This window comes from Puntigrus tetrazona, chromosome 12 (genome assembly GCF_018831695.1).
Source record: "Puntigrus tetrazona isolate hp1 chromosome 12, ASM1883169v1, whole genome shotgun sequence".
Lineage (NCBI taxonomy): Eukaryota > Metazoa > Chordata > Actinopteri > Cypriniformes > Cyprinidae > Puntigrus > Puntigrus tetrazona.
The window spans coordinates 6,249,089-6,268,892 of NC_056710.1; the positions used below are offsets into that span (position 1 = coordinate 6,249,089).

Genomic DNA, 19,804 nt, shown 5'->3' on the forward strand with positions numbered 1-19,804 from the left:
ACGTGGGTCTGGGAGCCGTCCTATCCCAGGTCCAGGCAGGTGAGGAGCATCCCGTACTTTTCATCAGCAGGAAGCTGAACCCAGCCGAGAGGAACTACGCGACGGTGGAGAAGGAGGCCCTGGCCATCAGGTGGGCAGTCCTGGAGCTGCGTTACTACCTCCTACTACGTTGAACCCCGCTGGTTCCTCGCGCACCAGGACTTCCACTTTGATGTGAAACACCACGCTGGAACTGACAACGGGAACGCTGACGGACTCTCCCGGCTGTGGTCAGCTTTTGCAGGTCTGTCGAGGGTCACTCCCCGCCCACCCCCAGTTTCCCCCTTGATGTCATCTGTTTTCTCCGCCAGGACCAGGACAGTGCTTGGGGGGGTTGGGGGGGTACCATCAGGCCTCCCGGGCTACCATCAGCGTTGCCCTGGGAATAAACCACGAGCACCTGGAAAAGCCACTGATCACCGGAATCGCCGCACCTGGAACTCGTTTGCCGGTGGCCAGATAAGCCACGTCAGACCCGTGCTCCAGTGAGCTACCACACTCCCACATGCTATCTCTGACTGTTGTCTCTTTTGTTTACGTTCTAGAAGCCAGTCCTTGAACCGCGACACGGAGCTAATTCCCCCAGGATTCGCCACCGACATACTCACTGACTGCACACTGAGCACCGAGCACCCAGAAGACAACGCCACTGACAGCGGTTGTGCACCGGCTCACGTTTCACTGATCACTTTAGAGCTGAGCTGCTCGCTCTACAGCTGTTCCTGGAGAACCTCCATTTCTCGTGCTTAAAGCACGTCCTGCACGTTTTCAGCTTTTAAAATTATTATTTTTGAACAGGAACAAATAAACCTCAACAAAACTACCAATCACAAAGAATACAATCTATTATCGTTTTTAAAACAGTTTTGGCTGCCTTTGTAGTCTTAATTGCTTAGTGACTTTTTAATGGCTGTTGTTGTTTATTAAATATTATTAACATAATAGCATATATAGTATAATAGTATAGTAGTATTAGTATAATATTTATTAGTATTTGTTATTGTAATGCCAGGCCAGCAGAGGGAGCCCTCACCAGAATTCTAGCCACCAGCTCTCCCTCTGCTACTGTTTCCTGACATTTCCACTCAACTATTGCAGTTATCTCAGGGAAACTGTACCACTGCTGACTATGCCATTGATTTTTGGATACTCGCTGCACAAAACAAATGGAATGATATTGCACTCAAGGCAGTTTTCAGACAGAGTCTGAACACCGAGCTCAAGACGGAATTAGCACGCAAAGGAGAGGAATTATCATTGTCTGACTTCATCACTCTGACCAGCAAGATAGATAACCCGCTACACCAAGCACCATGAAGAAAGATCCCTCGATCTACCATAGCATGCAACATTACCTCACCCCGTCATCCCAGGTTCAATCTGTTAGCCAACCAGAACCCAATTGGTTTTGCTCGTCTGTCTGATGAGGAGAGAGACCGTCGCAAAATGACTAAAATGCCCACACAAACCACTGCTTCCTTCAGTTGGGTGAGCGCTAAGCATCTCTCCACATATCTGAGGAAATCTTTTACTATTCCGGTTTTGCTGATTACTGAGGAAGGCCCACTTCTTTTGACTTCTGTCCTGCTCGATTGCTCCTGTCTGCTGAGAGGTTATATTGTTTGTAGCTCCGTGTAGCTTCGCTCTTCAATTTATCACCTCTTCTCTAGTGATTAAATATAATTTAATTGTCTACATACCGCTGATACTATCTATCAAATTAATCTAACTAATTCGACTGCTGTTAGTTTGCTCACTTTAATCTAAAACTCAGTGGTGAGTTAGTACTCGTTAGCCGATTCACTTTCGTTCCCATCCGCGTTTTAATGCCTATTATTGGCTTCTTTCTGCTCCTGTTCATTTGTTCCTCACGCTCGTTTGCTCCGTTTTCACAAGCTCGTCAAAACAAGAGTGGTAAGTGAATCTTCCATAACTTACGGTGAGTAAATGGCTTCTCCTTGCATCGTCACTTGCACCGCCTGCCACATGTATAGCTTATCCTTCTCTGTTAGCAATCAGGGATTCACGTGTGATAAATGCAGGGAAATAGCTAGGCTGACAGAGAAGGTTTTAGAATTAGAGACACGCATCCAATCTTTAATTGAGGACAGTAAGAATACGAGGGCTTTAGATACTGCTTTGGATGCGACTAGTACAGTGAATCATGTACATTGTTCGGTTCCAGCTTTACAGCCCATGCAGCAGGGCAATTGGGTGACCGTGAGGTGCGCTAGTCGTGGGTCAAAACACTGCTCTTCTGTTCCGATTAGAACATCAAACAGCTTCTCCCCACTCAGTGACGCACCCACTGAGAAACCTGATCAAAGTGCCCTAGTAATTGGCGATTCTATTGTACGGAACGTGAAAATAGAGACACCAGCCACCGTAGTCCAATGCTTACCGGGAGCCAGAGCGTCTGACATCCAGTCAAATTTAAAAGTGCTGGCTAATGCTAAACGTAAATTTCGTATTGTTATTCACGTCGGCGCTAATGATGTTCGACTTTGCCAGTCGGAGATCACTAAAAATAATATTAAAGAGGTGTGTGAATTTGCAAGCACGATGTCGGACAATGTAATATGCTCTAGTCCCCTCCCTGCTTACCGGAGTGATGAGATTTACAGCAGACTGCTGGGTCTCAATGGCTGGATGTCTAAGTGGTGCCCACAGAACAACAGAGGCTTTATAGACAATTGGATGAGTTTCTGGGGCAGACCTGACCTGTTGAAAAGAGATGGTCTTCATCCCTCCTGGGGTGGTGCCGCTCTTCTATCTAGAAATATGGCATATAGTCTTAGAGCTCCAACATGACCAACTAGTGTCCAGGTCAGGAAGCAGACAGACCAGCTAAACCGACCGTCTGCTAGCTGTCTCACGTCACAGAAGGCAGTTAATTCTCAACACATAGAGACTCTTAGAGACCCTAGATATCACACTATAGAGACTGTGTCTGTTCCCCGAATATGCAGAGTCCAAACCAAATTAAAAGCAATAATTTAATTAATGTTCAACAAATAAAAACGACCTATAATACAAATAAGCAAACAATAAAACTTGGCTCGCTGAATATTAGATCACTTTCCACAAAAACACTTTATATATATGATTTGATCAAAGATCAGAACCTTGCTCTGTTTGACAGAAAACTGGCTAAAACCAGTTGAATACATTACTCTAAATGAATCTCCCCCCAAAATTATTGCTATAAAAATAAGCCACGTTTAAAAGGTAAAGGGGGAGGTGTTGCTACAATTTATAACAACATTCTTAGTACTTCTCAGAGGGCAGGCTTTAAGTATAACTCATTTGAAGTTTTGGTGCTGCATATAACATTATCTATAGAATCATGTGCTAGTGATAAATTCCCTGTAATGTTTGTACTGGCTACTGTATACAGGCCACCAGGGCACAGCACAGATTTCATTAAAGAATTTACTGCTCTTTTTAGAGTTACTAATGACCTGCTTCTATCATCAGATTGTGGTTTTATCTCGTTATTAGTGCTATTAGATCTTAGCGCAGCATTCGATACTATCGATCACAACATTTTCTTGGATAAACTAGAAAACTATGTTGGCATTAGAGGAAGCGCCTTAGCATGGTTTAAATCATATCTATCTGACCGCTATCAGTTTGTAGCAGTAAATGAGGAGGTATCATATCGCTCAAAAGTGAAATATGGAGTTCCTCAAGGCTCAGTGCTTATGTGCTTATGCTCATGTTACCTCTGGGAGACATTATCAGGAGACATGGTGTTAGCTTTCACTGCTATGCTGATGATACTCCGCTCTATATTTCAGCGTAGCATGGTGATACACACCAAATTGAGAATCTAACAGAATGCATAGTCAATATAAAAAAACTGGATTATGAGTAACTTCTTAATGCTAAATTCTGAAAAAACAGAGGTGCTAATAATTGGACCTAAAAACCCCACATATAATAATCCAGAACACAGTCTAACACTTGATGGCTGCTCTGTTAATTCTTCATCATCAGTTAGGAACATAGGTGTGCTGCTTGACAGCAGTCTTTCCTTCGACAATCATGTTTCTAGCATCTGTAAAACTGCGTTTTTCCATCTTAAAAATATATCTAAATTACGACCTATGCTTTCAACCTGTAATGCAGAAATATTAATTAATGCGTTTATGACCTCGAGGTTAGATTATTGTAATGCTTTATTGGGTGGTTGTTCTGGACACTTGATAAACAAACTTCAGTTAGTCCAAAACGTATGATCATATTAGCCCCTTTTCTGTCAACACTGCACTGGCTCCCTATCAAACATCGGATAGATTTTAAAATCTTATTAATTACCTATAAAGCCCTGAATGGTTTAGTTCCTCAATACTTGAGCGAGCTCTTATCACATTATAGTCCTGCCCGTCCGCTGCGTTCTCAAAACTCTGGCCATTTGATAATAACTAGAATATCAAAATCAACTGCAGGCGGCAGATCCTTTTCCTATCTAGCACCTAAACTCTGGAACAATCTCCCTAACTCGGGAAGCAGACACACTCTGCCAGTTTAAATCTAGATTAAAGACACATCTTTTTAACTTAGCCTACACATAACACCCCAACATACTATTTATTATTTAAATCCGTTAAAGGATTTTTAGGCTGCATTACTTAGATTTGCTGGAACCGGGAACATTACTCCTAAAATACAATGTACTTGTGACATCGTGAAAAGAATGGTATCTACGCTAATATTAGTCCTGTCTCTTTCTCAATCTGTTTTCAGTTTGTATCCAGACTAGATGATGGATCAGCACCCAGAGATTATGTTCATCAGAGACCAGAAAACCTAGATGAGCCCGTTGACAGATCACCAGATCCTGATGCACACTCACACGCACACTAAGTCATTTACACTATCTGACACAGCTGCGTTTAAAATTGAACTGGAAGTTAAGTGCTGGGCGTCCGGTCAGAGGAGAACTGACCCCAACTGAGTCTGGTTTCTCCCAAGGTTTTTTTTTCTCCATTCTGTATGGATGGGGTTTTGTTTCCTTGCCATTGTCGCCTCTGGTTTGCTTTGTTGGGGACACTTAATTTCTAATGATTATCGTTGAATTGATTACAGAGACCGTCTCTGCATCTAATAACAAATTGGTCACTCTCGTCATTATACATCTCTGTCATTGTATTCTTCTACGTTATACTGTATAGTGCTTTGATGCAACCTGTGTTGTTAAAAGTGCTATATAAATAAAAATGATTGATTGATTGATTGATTGATTGATTGATTGATTGATTGATTGATTGACAGCGCTGATTGACTCTGGAGCCGCCCTGCACCTCATCAACGAGGAGATAAGAAGATATAAACTCACCACCATCCCGTGCATTCCACCAATCAAAATTAACGCTGTAAATAACCAACTCATTGAGAGTAGCATCAAGCAACAAACCATGCCCATTGACATTAAAATTTGACTTTTCATCAAGGAGACGTCTCTTTGTATGTGGCAAATTCCCCCAAATATGAAGTTATATTTGGACATCCCTGGTTGACCATACATGATCCTGCCATTACATTGTTTCACTGTAAACTTTCTCACTTGTCCAAGTTCTGCTCCACTCACTGCATGCACACCAACTTGATAAAGCCCTGTTTAACCATATCTATTAAAAGTCCTCCTGTCACTTCCATGCCATCCACTCCCACTGAGTATAAAGATCTCCAAGAAGTCTTCAGCAAGGTAAAAGCCAAATGTGAAATAAACTACATTCCTGGGATGAGATGGACAACCGGACATTACTGTAAGTCTAACCTCTGGTTACCACCCTCAGTCCACTGGCCAAGTGGAAAGGGTGAACCAGGAGATTGGTCATTACATTCGCACCTACTGCAGTCAAGAACAAAATAGATGGGCAGAATTCTTACCCTAGGCAGAGTATGCACAAAATTCATTCACCCACTCCTCAACCAGCCTGACTCCATTCCAATGTGTGCTTAGCTACCAAGCTCCACTTTTTCCGTGGTCTGGTGAACCATCTTTAGTGCCTGCAGTCAACGACCGGATCCAATATATTGAGAGGCTGTGGGACAGTGCTCATGTGCAATCAGCGCTCAAGAGATGCAGGCTAACTGACGTTGTTGTCCACACCAGAGTTCTAGCCACCAGCTCTCCCTCTGCTACTGTTTCCTGTTTGAGGGTTTTATAATGCATACCTAGAATACTTGAAGGTCCTGGCTTCCTCCCTTCCATGTCCTTCATTCCCTCCACGTATCGGAAAGCAACCTCATGCAGTAGCTCCAAGCCTGCTTTTCCTACAAATTTATCACAGCAAAATATTACAGAAAAATCTGTTATACATAATTCTGTTAAATAAAATTCAGTGTTTCCCTTAACCAAACCCACAAACTGGATGGACCAACCTGTTGCTAGGGCCTCAGCGGTTGCCAAGTGAAGCACAGTGTCATCACTAACTGGCCAATCAGGAAGCTCCACAGAGATGTTTTTCAGCCCCCCTAGCTCTTGCAGTTCCTAGTATATCATAATAGATTATGGTGAGTTCACACTAACTCCGCTTAAAAAGGTGGTCTCATTACAGAATATGTTGGTTTTGTTTTTGTTTTGTCTGTCTTCTTGGTTGTCTTTATTTGGTCATTTTCCTCTTCTTGTATAGTTTGATTAGTTAATTTGTTTCAGTTCTCCCTAATTGTGTCTGTGCATATTTAAGGTGCAGGTGGGTTATGGGCAGGGATTGTGGTCTTCGAGCTCCCTGTTCTGCCATGGCCTCTTGAACTCTGTGCTCCCGAGACTCCTTATTGGAAATGGCACTCTGGACTGCCTAATCAACTTTGGCACCCTGAACAGCCTAATCCAAAAATGGTGCCCTGAGACATTTAAACCGCAATGGCACCCTGGACTGCCTAATTCGCAATGGAACCGAGACTCCTGATCTGCCCGGGAGGCCTCCTGTTACTCTGCCCCATACTAGGGCGTCATATTTTAGTCTCCTGAATTGTTTTTAGTTTTAGTCTACTTTTAATCCACTAAATCTAGTAAGCTAAATTCTATACAACACATTGCATTTATTTCTCAAAGATTTGACATTAAGTTTTAATCATGATAGACACTGAGTTAACTGCAGTGACACTGAATAAAACCACTTTTCATAAAGAACAAGAATATGGTCTTCTTTTCAATGAAATACCAATGGTTATATTATGCATTCTTTATAAAAAAAATGTTTGGTCAATGTACAAAAAGAGACAATATGGTTATTTAAGTGTCCACCTAAGATGTCAACAGCCAATGTTAAAAATCATATCTGTTAACAGGTAGAAACAGTGCAGTCAGATCAATCAGGGATCAATCTATCCCAAGATCAATCAAATTCTTGGGATAGGCCAAGAGTCCTTTAGAAAAATTCTTTGAGCAGCTGCATTTCTGCACCCAAACCCAGGTCCTGCACTCCCCACAGTACCACAAGTTTGCAAGTTAAACTAAATCCTGGTTCAGCAGCAAAACAAATGATTCTTAAACTTAGTACTTAGTAGTCCTAAAGATTAATCTAAATTGAATTTATAATATGGTAAACAAGTTTACTAAGTAATTCAGTCAAGTACAGTGAGCGATTTTATTTTTGTTGCTTGAATAACATCAGTGACTTGGACAATAGCAACTAAATTAGGGCACTATCCATTTAAGACTGAATGCAATGTACTGATACAGGTCCACCCTACTGTTTACGTTCACTTAAGATGTAATTGACTCGATCAAATCAATGTTTACAAAAATGCTTGTCAACATACAATTTGACATAATTTTGTGTGTAATTCTGTGTTAATTTTCCACTCAAGAGAACTGGTGAGTTTTACAAAGCTTGTAAGGGCCCCCCTTTTCCTGCAGAACGGAATGCAGAGGCCCTGGTCGAAGGTCAATGCGTGTTTGGTCTTTTCTTTGCGTCTCGTTAAAAATCACTAATATTTATTAATCTTTTGGGTTTCCAATTATAGTACTGACCTTATACATAATTTTATCTGACTCCAATCTTTCGTGATTTTAGTTATATTTACTTAAATGTAACTGCTGATGCCTCTAGTTGTGATTAAATTTGGATCATTAATTAACTATAATATTTCCTAGTTTCGACTTAGACTAGGTCGCTTAGAGACCTTGTTTGGCCAGAACAGACTCACAACACATCTAGGCTAGTCCAGGTCTTAATCAGAGGCTACCCCGTAGATCGCTTACCTTAATGCAGCCATCTCCTCGATAGACTCAAAAAGAGTAATTTTTTATGCGTTCCCTAAGTAATAGCATGCTAAGCCAGTTTGGTGGCCAGAAGTCAAGATCTCAAGATGGCTCCATCCATCGATCGTTGATCTGACTCACCCTAGCACGCCAACAATGCGAAAAACCTCAGAAGTCACTAACCTACTAGAAAAGTTATTTCAGACAATATTATAAGTTAACCAAGATTAACATTTATTTTGCCAGGCAAGAACAGTTTCCAAATTGGTATAATTGATAAACATTTGCACAACTGATCAGCAGTACAAAAATAACACAAAACAAAATAAAACAAACTTAAAAGGTCAGAATACCTGGTCTTTAAAAAGTACATAGTGTAGTGTATGAGTACACACACCACACTACGGGCCGATCTGGCTACTGAATCGTGCCTTGTTGTGTTTTGTCACTTTCCTTGTATACTCAGACCATACAAAGAGATACCAAATGTAGTTATAAAAACCTTTTGGTGTTTAGGTTCCCGTGCTCCAGTGTCACACCTGGCTGGAACACGTTCAGAGACCCAAAAGGAGGACACATCTCCTTCCCAACAGAACACAGTTTTACCAAGTTCTAATCTTTTCCATAATATAAGTGATTACTGTGAAATTGAGACCAATTTACCAATCGCACTGAGACTTTTCAAATGAGACCAAACATGAAAGTGAAGAACAATAGGTTCATAAGACACATGACATATAATGTCTTATTCTTAATGAACTTTAAACCAAGTCTTTTGGGCAGAAGGAGGGGAAGCAGGAAGAGCAGAGGTGAAGAGGGCGTCATAAACACAACAGGGGATGGGGTGGGGTGTTTACTCTCTTTTTGAAGTCCTTTTGTTCCTTTGGATATCCCTTCTCAGATCAGTCTTATTGCATTTACGGATTTTGATTCACTTCCTTACAAGCTGATGAGATGAGAGGCATACAAATCCATTTGCAAACTTGTTAAAAGACATGGTCAAAAACAAGGGCATTACTATGGACTGAATAGGCTAATAATTAAACTTTGAATCATAGGTGGAAATTGGATTATCATGCATGGGTACAACAATTAAATACTCTTTTGGATGGATCACCATCTCCCCTCTCAGGACTTGGACACTGAAAATCCCTGATGAGACATTTTGACCTTAACAGAACTGCCTTTACTACCAAAAATGGACAGAAACAGCCTTTTTCATGCATTGAAATGCTCAGGGAGGTTCAGCAGCATCAGCCGCCACCTCTAGAGACATCATAGTGGCCGCCAACATCTCTAGTTTCAGTAGTGGTGAATGGAGCCCAAATACACCATAAAGCAATTCCCATTGTGGGAAGCACTACAGACAGGGGGAATCATTTCAGGAACAGAAGAGTTTGCTGGTTCAGAAATAAAAGCTGCATGTGGTAACACCAGTGGCGGATCTCTAAAGTTGAATACCAGACTGGGATAATGGAAAACTGACCTTAAAGATTCAGGTGCAACGCACAAGGCAGTGTCTAAACTCTGGACGATCATATGTAAATGAAAAAAAACATTAAACACTTATTTTTAGTTTAAACCCACACAGGATATAAATAGGACAATTAATCAATATGTTATAAAAATACATAGCGAATAACTTAAGTATATTATTGCCACCTATTGTAGTGGAAGTCAAATTAAACTTTAGATATGGGAAGGGTCAGAACATTTGAAGGGGGAAAAAACTTCACCTTCAACTTCAAATTCAACTTCAGAGTGAATTCGAGCAGAAGCACATTCATTGAGCGAAATACTGTGTCAAACGGCTCAACAACAAGAGTGAGGCTCGCTATAAAGAGGTGCTGGTCATAAAATTAAAAAGTTGATTTATTTCACTAATTCCATTCAAAAAGTGAAACTTGTATATTATATTAATTTATTACACACAGACTGATTTATTTCAAATGTGTATTTCTTTTCATTTTGATGATTATAACTAACTAATGAAAATCCCCAAACCTCCTTAGCATTAGCGCCGGGTGGAATGTAAACTCCAATAGTGTAGATAGTGAATTCTCGAGGTAAATAAAATAACAGGAGCAGAGTACATCTTCACTTAGGTACACCTGTTGTATATGGTAACACCGGTTGTATATAGCTTGCTTTACGGGCTGTTAAGGTCACGGCGCCAATATCCACCTTAATGGCCCAAGATGCGTAAAGATTTGTTTCTTGGATGCTCCCATTTCCCAAGCTGGGCTATTAGGAGACACCGTTAAGGACTTCGCTAAGCAGTACTCTGCAGTAATTCAGCAATTCAGCATATCCTCCCCTGGCGTGATCCTCCAGCTGCCACGCTCCGCCACGGGTTTCGTCTTGGCCTGCTCGTCACTGAGGTCACCCCCACTTTGGGGTCCATGGTTTCTCACACTCTCCCACAGCACCCACCATTGCCAGTGGCCAAGGGAAAACAGTTAGGGGATGCTACTCTTGCCCATGTTCCTCTAACCAGCTCTGCAAGGCATAGGGACAGTCTGCTGAAGTGCAGGCCGAACGCACTGCCTTTTCGGACGCTGACGGTGCCACTCATGAGAAGCTTGGATGTATGGATGGCACTGCTTAAACCTTTGTGTTGGCTTATCTGGACGATTCAGCTTGGCTATGCGATTAAATTCGCCTGGCGACCTTCCAGGTACAGTGGCATTCTCCAGACTTTAGGCATCTCAGAATGCTCCTGTCTTGCTTCCAAAGCTGCAGTCACGCTGCTCGGTTTCCTTCATATGAGACCACTGGATACACTCCCGAGTCTCAAGATAAGCATGCATGTCATCGCACTTTCAGCCCATGGACAGACCTTGCATTTCTATAAGCCGGAGTGCCCTTAGAACAAGTGTCACGGGATATGGTCGTAACCACAGATGCCTCCATGAAAGGATGGGGTGCTTCATGCAACAGGACCTTGTCTGCTTTGACACATCAGCTGCCTAGAGCTACTGGCAGTGCATTAGCCTGGTTCTGTCAACACTGCACTGGCTCTCTATCAAACATCCGTTGTAATGATGATGCAGAAGACGGAGTAGAATCTATTTGTGGAAGTTTATTAGAGGGCAAGACAATAGACATCAATGATAAGACAATTAAAGGGTCAGTACCAGGTAGACAGTCCAGACAGCAAACAGGTTCAGGGTATTAGACAGTAAGCAGTTTTGCTAACAGGTTGTCAATGCAATCCAGCAAACAAGACAGATAATCAGAATCTGAGAGACATGATTTAGGTATGCAGGCAGTGGTCATACACATGAAAACAATTACAGTAATCAGGAGAAATGCTTGGTAAGGCAGTCTGACTGGCAATATTAGACATGTGGAAAGATTCTGGTTATAAAACCCTTCAGAGAAGAAGCAGAGGAGCCTGTGAACTGCTAGTACTCAGACGAGGGCTCCCTCTGCTGGTTTGGCATTACAGAATACCCCCCTCTGGAGCTCTATGTGGTTGTGCCTGTGGTCGTCCTCATGGTCATGGAGTAGGTTGATCGGGTCTGGCTCCTTGGAACAAGAATATCCCAGGTGGCTACCCAGGATCTCTCCTCAGGTCCGTATCCATCCCAGTCCACAAGATATTGAAGCTGACCCCCTCTTTGTCTAGAGTCCAGTAGTTCCTTTACTTGGTAGGCTGGGGCCCCATCAATGTCCAGTGGTGGGGGCAGTTCTGGAGCCTTATGGCCGGGGTCAGCATCCGAGTGGACCGGTTTCAGGAGGGACACATGGAAGGACGTAGAGACAAGATAGTTAGGTAGTCAGGTACTTTTTATAACTTTGGTGACATCCAGAATTCTCCTCTTAGTCTGCTAGTGGGGGTGTGTGCTGGTCCACACAGCCGACTGACTCCATTTCACTCTGCAAGGAGATGGCAGACATTCTTCATACATAATTCAGCTTCAGCTATAAATGTACCTTGCATAAATCTACCTTGCCTACGTACCAATGAGTACACTGGTGCAGTTTCCAAAATAAATGAACAAAAAAAGGTTTGCTTAAAGAAGATTCAAGATTCAAGATTTAATTTTTTTTAAGATAAGCTGCCTCGTTGTTAGATATGAGGCCCAGTACAACTGTATCGTCTGCAAACTTGATGATGGAGGTGGAGCTGTGAGAGGAGACACAGTCATGTGTATAAAGAGAGTACAGTAGGGGGCTTAGGACACATCCCTGTGGAGCACCTGTACTCAGGGTGATGATGTTGGAGATAGTCTGTCCGGCCTTCACAACCTGGGGTTTGTCCGAGAGAAAGTTCAGAACCCAGTCACAGAGGAATTCAGACCAAGGTTCCTGAGTTTGGATGCCAGTCTCTGACGGTTAATGGTGTTGAAGGCTGAGCTCTAGTCTATAAACAACAGCCTGATGTAGTTTCCAGGTTTATCAACATGGGTGAGAGTGAAGTGCAGAATGTGAGATACAACGTCCTCTGTGGATCTGTTGGGACGGTATGCAAACTGTAGTTGTCCGAGCAGATGTTGTTTTTAATGAGCCTCTTGAAGACCTTCATGACTATCGATGTAAGTGCAACAGGTTGGTAGTCATTCAGGCAAGACGGCTTCAGTACAGGAACTATGACAGATTTTTTGAAGAACGCTGGGACAACAGATTGAGTGAGTGACTCGCTGAAAATGGAGGTAAGTAAGCCAGCCAGCTGATCAGTGCAGCACCTTAAAACACGACCGGGGATGCCGTCTGGCACTTTCACTTCCACTTTCAATGACACTTTCATTTCATTAGCCGATAGGCTAGTGCATGTACGCTCTCTCTTAAAGCGTGTATAAAAGGTATTCAGATCCTTCGCAAGTGAAGAGTCGGCTCTCACCAAATTAGAGGTCTTGCATCCGAAAGTGCTGATCATCCTTAATCTATTCCACATGCGTCGGGAGTCGTTCAGTTGGGAGTGAGACTCCACTCGTTCTCTGTACCGGTGTTTTGTGGCTCTCATCATGTGTCAGAGAGTGTAACAAGCTGCTTTATAATCACTCATGTCTCCCGACACGAGCCCAGCATTATAAACAGCTGTACGCGCGTTCACCGCTGCTCGGATGGTACTATCCACCCATGGCTTCTGGTTGGAGAAAGTCTTTATTGTGATGGTGTGTGTAACTTCATCAACTAGTGTACTGATGAAGCTAATGGCTACTTCCGCAAACTCGCTGACATCAGCGGAACATGTCCCAGTCCACGTCATCCAGCGCATCTTGTAACGCGGCTTCTGATTGGTTGGACCACCGTTTCACTACCCTGCTTTCAGGGGCTTGTTGTATGAGCCTTTGTTTATATTTCGGGATGAAGAAAATGGCAGCATGGTTCGATTTACCAAAATCACCTCCTCTCTCAGGGGTATGGCACCCTCTGGCAACCTTCACGTATGGCTTCTGAACGGGACTCGGCATACTTGAGTGCTCCACCACCAATGATGGTGGACACTATCACTCAGGCAAGGGACCCTCTACGAGGCAGGCCTACACACTGAAGTAGGGTCTGTTCGCTGATTGGTGTTCCTTTCACAGAGAGGACCCCTGAAGATGTTCAACTGGAGTAGTGCTTTCTTCCTGCAGGAGAAGTTGGAGCATAGGTTGTCACCCTCAATTTTGAAAGTGTATATTGCTGCTATCGCAGCAGATCACAATGAAGTGGACAGCTCATCTTTCAGAAAACACAGTCTCATCGTGAAGTTCCTGAGGAGTGCCAGGAGATTAAATCCCCCTAGATCACCCATATTGCCCTCCAGGGATCTGTCTGTTGTCCTGGCTGGCCTTCGGAGGGATTCCTTTGAGCCGCTTGAGTCAGTTAAGCTTAAGTTCCTGTCTCCAGGCAGCACTCCTGACCGCATTCAATTCCATCAAGAGGGTCGGGGGCCTCCAAGCTTTTTCGATCAGTGAGGAGTGCCTTGTATTGAGGGCCGGCCTACTCTCACTATTTCCTCTCACATAAAAATAAATGAACTAAAGGTTAAATGAAATAAATGAATTAAAGGTTTGCTTAAAGAATATCATATTATTCAAACATATTAATATTATGACTTAACATAATATTAATATGTTTGGAGATTTTAAAAATGTTGAATGTTAGCATAACCAGCTTCATGGTACAGTGTTGCACAAATCCTGTCTAAAACGCAACGTAATGAAAACACAGCAATATGCTGTATACATATGTCAACATGATAAAAAATGTACCAGGATTGTATTGAACCTGTGTTTTAGTGCCAAAATGCGATGAAATGTGCAGCAATGACATAAAAATAGATCTTTGATCTTAATACCATGCACATTATTATTACTCACAAATTGATTTAACAGTAAGAATTATTGTATTGTTGCATGGCTGACCTGGTGGATGGCAGGGCCAGATTGGTTGTATTCCCACAGTTGATTCCTGTAACCCAGAGCATCTCCTACACCGCTGAGCAGCATTCCTGCAGTGTAATGATCCACAGTACTGCAAGAACCAAATATAAACAATACAAATAACAATACAAATAATATCATATTTGCATTAAAAATGACATAACTTAGCAAATGACACACAATGTCATGTCAGTCTTATGCAAACCCCTTCAAGTAAAGTGTAACTATACACTATTATGGTGACATCTTGCCTATAAAATGTCTGATAAATCCACAAATATGAGCACGATGCTGCCTTGTTTAGCATTACCAGAGAAGCCACTTTTCTCTTAAAGCAGCGTCTTTGCCACCAAGTGCCACCTTGAATTTACTTTTGTAAGTCCTAAACCTCCAAGAGACCTGGATTGGAGGTTCTTAATGGAATTTAGGTAGAATACACTAATTGCAAGGAGTGAAAAATCTGTTAATGGCAGGTTATAATAGACCTGAAATGCTTTAAAATGTCACCACACTGCTAGGTAGTAGGGTGGTTCCAGAACGGAAGAACGGAATCCAGAGGCCCTGGTCAAAGGTTAATGCGCTGCGTTCGGGTCTTTTCCTTGCGCTCTCTTTGAAAATCACTGATATTTATTAATCTTTTGTGTTTCCAATTGTAGTACTGACCTTATACATAATTTTATCTGACTCAATCTTTCGTGATTTTAGTTATATTTATTTAAATGTAACTGCTGATCCTCTAGTTGTGATTAAATTTGTATCATTAATTAACTATGACACTTCCTAGTTTCGACTTATCGTTTGTTAGGAGTCTGGGTCGCTTAGAGACCTTGTTTGGCCAGAACAGACTCACGACTCATCTGGGCTAGTCCAGGTCTTAGTCAGAGGCTACCCGCAGATTGCTTACCTTAATGCAGCCATTTCCTCAATAGACTCAAAAAGAGTAATTGCTTATGCGTGCTCCTAAGTAATAGCATGCTAAGCCAGTTTGGTGGCCAGAAGTCAAGATATCAAAAACGTGACCCCGGCTCCATCCATTTATCATTGATCTGACTCACCCTAGCACACCAACAATGCGGTAAACCTCAGAAGTTACTAACCTACTAGAAAAGTTATTTCAGACAATATTATAAGTTAACCAAGATTAATATTTATTTTGCCAGGCAAGAACAGTTTCCAAATTGGTATAATTCATAAACATTTGCACAACTGATCAGCAGTACAAAAATAACACAAAACAAAAATAAAACAAACTTAAAAAGTAATTATACCTGGTCTTTAGAAAAGTACATAGTATGTATGGTGTATGAGGACACACACCACACTACAGGCCAATCTGGCTACAGAATTGCGCCTTGTTGTGTTTTGTCACTTTCCTTATATACTCAGTCCAAACAAAGAGATCCCAAATTTAGTTGTAAAAACCTTTTGATGTTTAAAAGCAACAGGGAGGGATGTTGTTGTTTACTCTCTTTTTGAAGTCCTTTTGTTCCTTTGGATATACCTTCTCAGATTAGTCTTATTGCATTTACAGGTTTTTGATTAAGCTCCTGACAACTGCTTGTGAATGAAGTGTACTGAGGATTACATTTATGGGGTTTAAAAAGTTAGGGTGGGGCCGCAATCATTTGTAAAGGCAGCCTCACACAGAAGAGTAAAGGTAAGATGACTGGGTGTTTCGCAAAAGAGCAGTTTCTGAAAGACTGGGGCATATGGTGTACGCAGCCGCTGTCACGTTGCTCTGATTGCTACACATGAGACCACTGCAATACTGGCTTCACTCCCTAGTCCTGAGATAGGCAGGGAGCCATGGGACACTCTGTGTGAACAGCACATTTAGCCCATGGTCAGACTTTGCCTGGTGCACCTAGAACAAGTGTCCAGGCATGTACAGGAAGGCAGCCTCAGGGCTCTGGATGGGGCCTTCTGCTGCAACTCCACCAGCTTCACCAGGCTCCATCGTCCCTTTGGCTCCGCATTGGTCTATCGTCGACCATTTTTCGTTTCGGGATGCTTCTCCTCCGGCTTCACCTCCTCCCTCCATCCCTCCAGCTATGTCAGGCTCCTTCATCCCCCCGGCTCCACCTTGGTCCTCTGTCGCTCCAGCTCAGATTATCCAATTTATTTATTGAATTATAATTTTTATTAACTTTATTTTTTTCTTTTATTTAGCCATACAAAGTGCATTTTAATGAATAAAAATTTGAAACTGCTGCAGCAGCAGCACTTGTAAATGAGATTGCTAGTTGCACTTTTTCGATAATAGTTTTTATGATACACCTTAGTTGTTAATTTATTGTTTATTATTTACTGCCAGTGTTTCATGATCCTTCAGAAATCATATGCTGATTTGCTGCTCAAGAAATATTTCTGATTTTTATCAATGTGTAAAACAGTTGTACTTTTTTGTGATATGTACTTTGTCTTTTGATATATAAAAAAATCTTATGACGCACCACTAAGTATGATATTAAAAAATATAAAAAAGGATAATTAATTAGTAATTAAACATTGCATCATCAGAGTTGATATTTTGGCTTTGTATATGATTTGACATTGGCACTTAATTTCTGAAAATCATAAACAAATAGAGTTCATAAGAGGTCTGGCATGGTCAAAGCAGGCAGATGTCAAAAACACAGCAAACCGGAATGTCAGAGGCAAGGCAACAACAAAATCCAAAAACAAGCAGGGGTCGGGTCAAGCAACAAACAATCAAAAAACAAAGACAGATAGGGTCAAAACCAGAGAATATCGACAGGAAAAAACAAGGCAAGAACAAACAAGGTTTATACACTAACTACAATGCTACCTGTAGGTGAATGGCTTGCTTCACGATTTATAGTCCCTAAACAGGAAGTAGCAGCAGAGGAAGCAATCACAGATCATCCAGAGGTAAGGTCTCCCTCTGCTGACTTAGCGTAACATAGCCCCCCTCCTAGGAGCCTATCAGGCGAGTTGGACGCCCACCAGGGAGAATCTGGCGAATAGCCCTAAGAAGGAATGAGACACAAAAGACAGGCAGAGCAGACAGAACTGAAACCCTCCAGTGCGGACTGGACTGACCAGGCCGCATATGAGACTAGGCGTGAAAGATGCAGAGACAGACAACATAGACCGGGTATTCGTGGCCCCGAAGACCGAGACTTGAATGAATATTCACAGACGCCCTCCGTAGCTGTGGCTTTGTGGGACAAGAGTTTACATGCAGCCTCCTTAGCTGTGACTTGACTAAACGAAGGTTCACTGGTGGCCTTCATAGCCATGACTGGGCAGAGCAGCATTTCATAAACGGCATCCCTAGCCATGACTTGGCCAGACGAAAGTTCATAGGCAGCCTCCATAGTCTTGACTGGGCAGAATGAGGGCTCACAGGCAGCCTCCATAGCTGTGACTGAACTGGATGATGATTCACAGGCGGCCCTTATAGCCGGGAAGGAACAGGTGAGAGTGCATAGGCGGCTTCCATAGCCATAGCAGGGTTGGTCAATGAGTCACAGACGGCCTTCACAGCCATAGCTGTGCAAGGCGAGGATTCCTCAATCTCTCTAGCAATATTTGAGCCGAGAGAAGGTTCATCTGCAATCTCAAAGACCTTGACCGGATTCGCTGTGGGCCCATACTCTGTGACCGTGGCTGAGACTGGGCAGGCAGAGGGCTTTGTTGTGACTGATACTCACTGACACCTCTGGAGCAGACTGGCAGACGGGAGATATCTCAGAGGCGGACTCAGGGTCAGAAAAGGTGTCAGGCATAGACATGTGGACAAGAAAGTCCTTTGGAGCAAGCTTGTGGACTTGAGTGGGTAGTGGAGTGGATTTGCTGACTGGTGGAGAGGTTGAGCAGTGTGTGGCCCAGACGTACAGTGGATGAAGCACAGTGAACAGTCTCAGGAATGACATGTGCTGAATCTTGGTATCGGGGATACCGGCTGCCCTCACTGATATCACTGGTGGGTCCGCCAGACTGGATATCAGCCTCAAGCGCCCTTGGAATGCCCTGTTGTCCTCAAATGCAGCATCCACAATGCCTGGAAATACTGGAGAGGCATCATGGTGGCTGAGAACTGGGGCTGGATATTACGCAATGGAAGAAGGCTCCGTAGACGGCCATCTTGTGCAGTGGCTCAGGCAGGCGACCATCTTGTGCAGTTGCTCAGGCAGGTGGCCATCTTGTGCATTGGCTCAGGGCAGGCAGCCATCTTGTGCAGTGGATCAGGAAGGCAGACATCTTGTGCAGTGGTTCATGGAAGGCGGTCATCTTGGCTGAGGGATCAGGTGTGGTGGTCATCTTGTGAACTGGCTCTGCTGGCAAAGCCACCATTACAGGGGCCGATGCGATATCCTCTTCCTCCTCTTCCTACCCAGTGTGAATGCTGACCCCACAGTCATTAAGGCAAACTCCTCAAACTGTGCAAGTGACCCACATGGACCCTCATGAACAAGTTGTGTCTTGAGTGCTTGATTTATTCCCCCACAAAAGAAGTCAATCAATAAATATGTTTTTATTATGAATGAAGGGTCTGAGGCGTATGGATCCATTCGCAGGCTTTTACTCAACAAATGCATAGTCAAAGCAGGCAGACGTCAAAAACACAGCCATAAAGAATGTCAGAGGCAAGGCAACAACAGAATCCAAAAACAAGCAGGGATTGGGTCAGGCAGCAAACAATTGAAAACCAAAGACAAGCAGGGTCAAAACCAGAGATTATCGACAGGAAAAAACAAGGCAATATCCAACAAGGTTTATACTAACTCCAAAATGTTTTTTCAGAATTTTCCAAGGCATACCCGAAAACCTGTCAGAGCACACTGGTTAGGAAACACTGGTCTACACTACAGTTCAAAAGGCTGCAGTGACTAAGACTATGACTTTTTCCTTTTGAGAAGATATTAATAACAAAGGTGCATAAAACTAAATTAGGTATGTCACTGGCAGCTGTTTGAATTTATGTCTAATGCTAAACACTTTTGCATGTTTGTATTCCATGCTTTTTGCAGCTGGGTTTGACTACATTGCAGCCATGTTCAACACACCTATTGATGAAGGTGAGAAGCAGAGAACGGTGGCAAGCAAGGTGTGCTAACAGAGTTTAGCAATTTGGCTTTCAGACGTACAAAGATTTCTTCCCCGCCATTGTTTCTATACTCTAGTGGAACTAATGACCACAATAAGC

At 42.8% G+C, this 19,804-nt stretch overlaps 1 protein-coding gene across 5 annotated transcripts in view; it reads right to left on the reverse strand.

Annotated features, from left to right (window-relative positions):
• Positions 1-19,804, reverse strand: part of LOC122355417 (protein ADP-ribosylarginine hydrolase-like) — an 82,867-nt gene that overhangs the window by 51,607 nt on the left and 11,456 nt on the right. For 3 of the 5 annotated variants that reach the window (XM_043253675.1, XM_043253676.1, XM_043253678.1), the window contains exons 2-4: positions 14,614-14,722; positions 6,430-6,538; positions 6,223-6,321 (exon numbers count right to left, since the gene is read on the reverse strand). In XM_043253675.1, coding sequence (XP_043109610.1) covers positions 6,223-6,321; positions 6,430-6,538; positions 14,614-14,722 — 317 coding nt within the window. Of the gene's footprint in view, positions 1-6,222; positions 6,322-6,429; positions 6,539-14,613; positions 14,723-17,440; positions 17,594-19,804 lie in introns of those variants that run through there. The other 2 variants (XM_043253677.1, XM_043253679.1) reach the window with 2 other exon arrangements.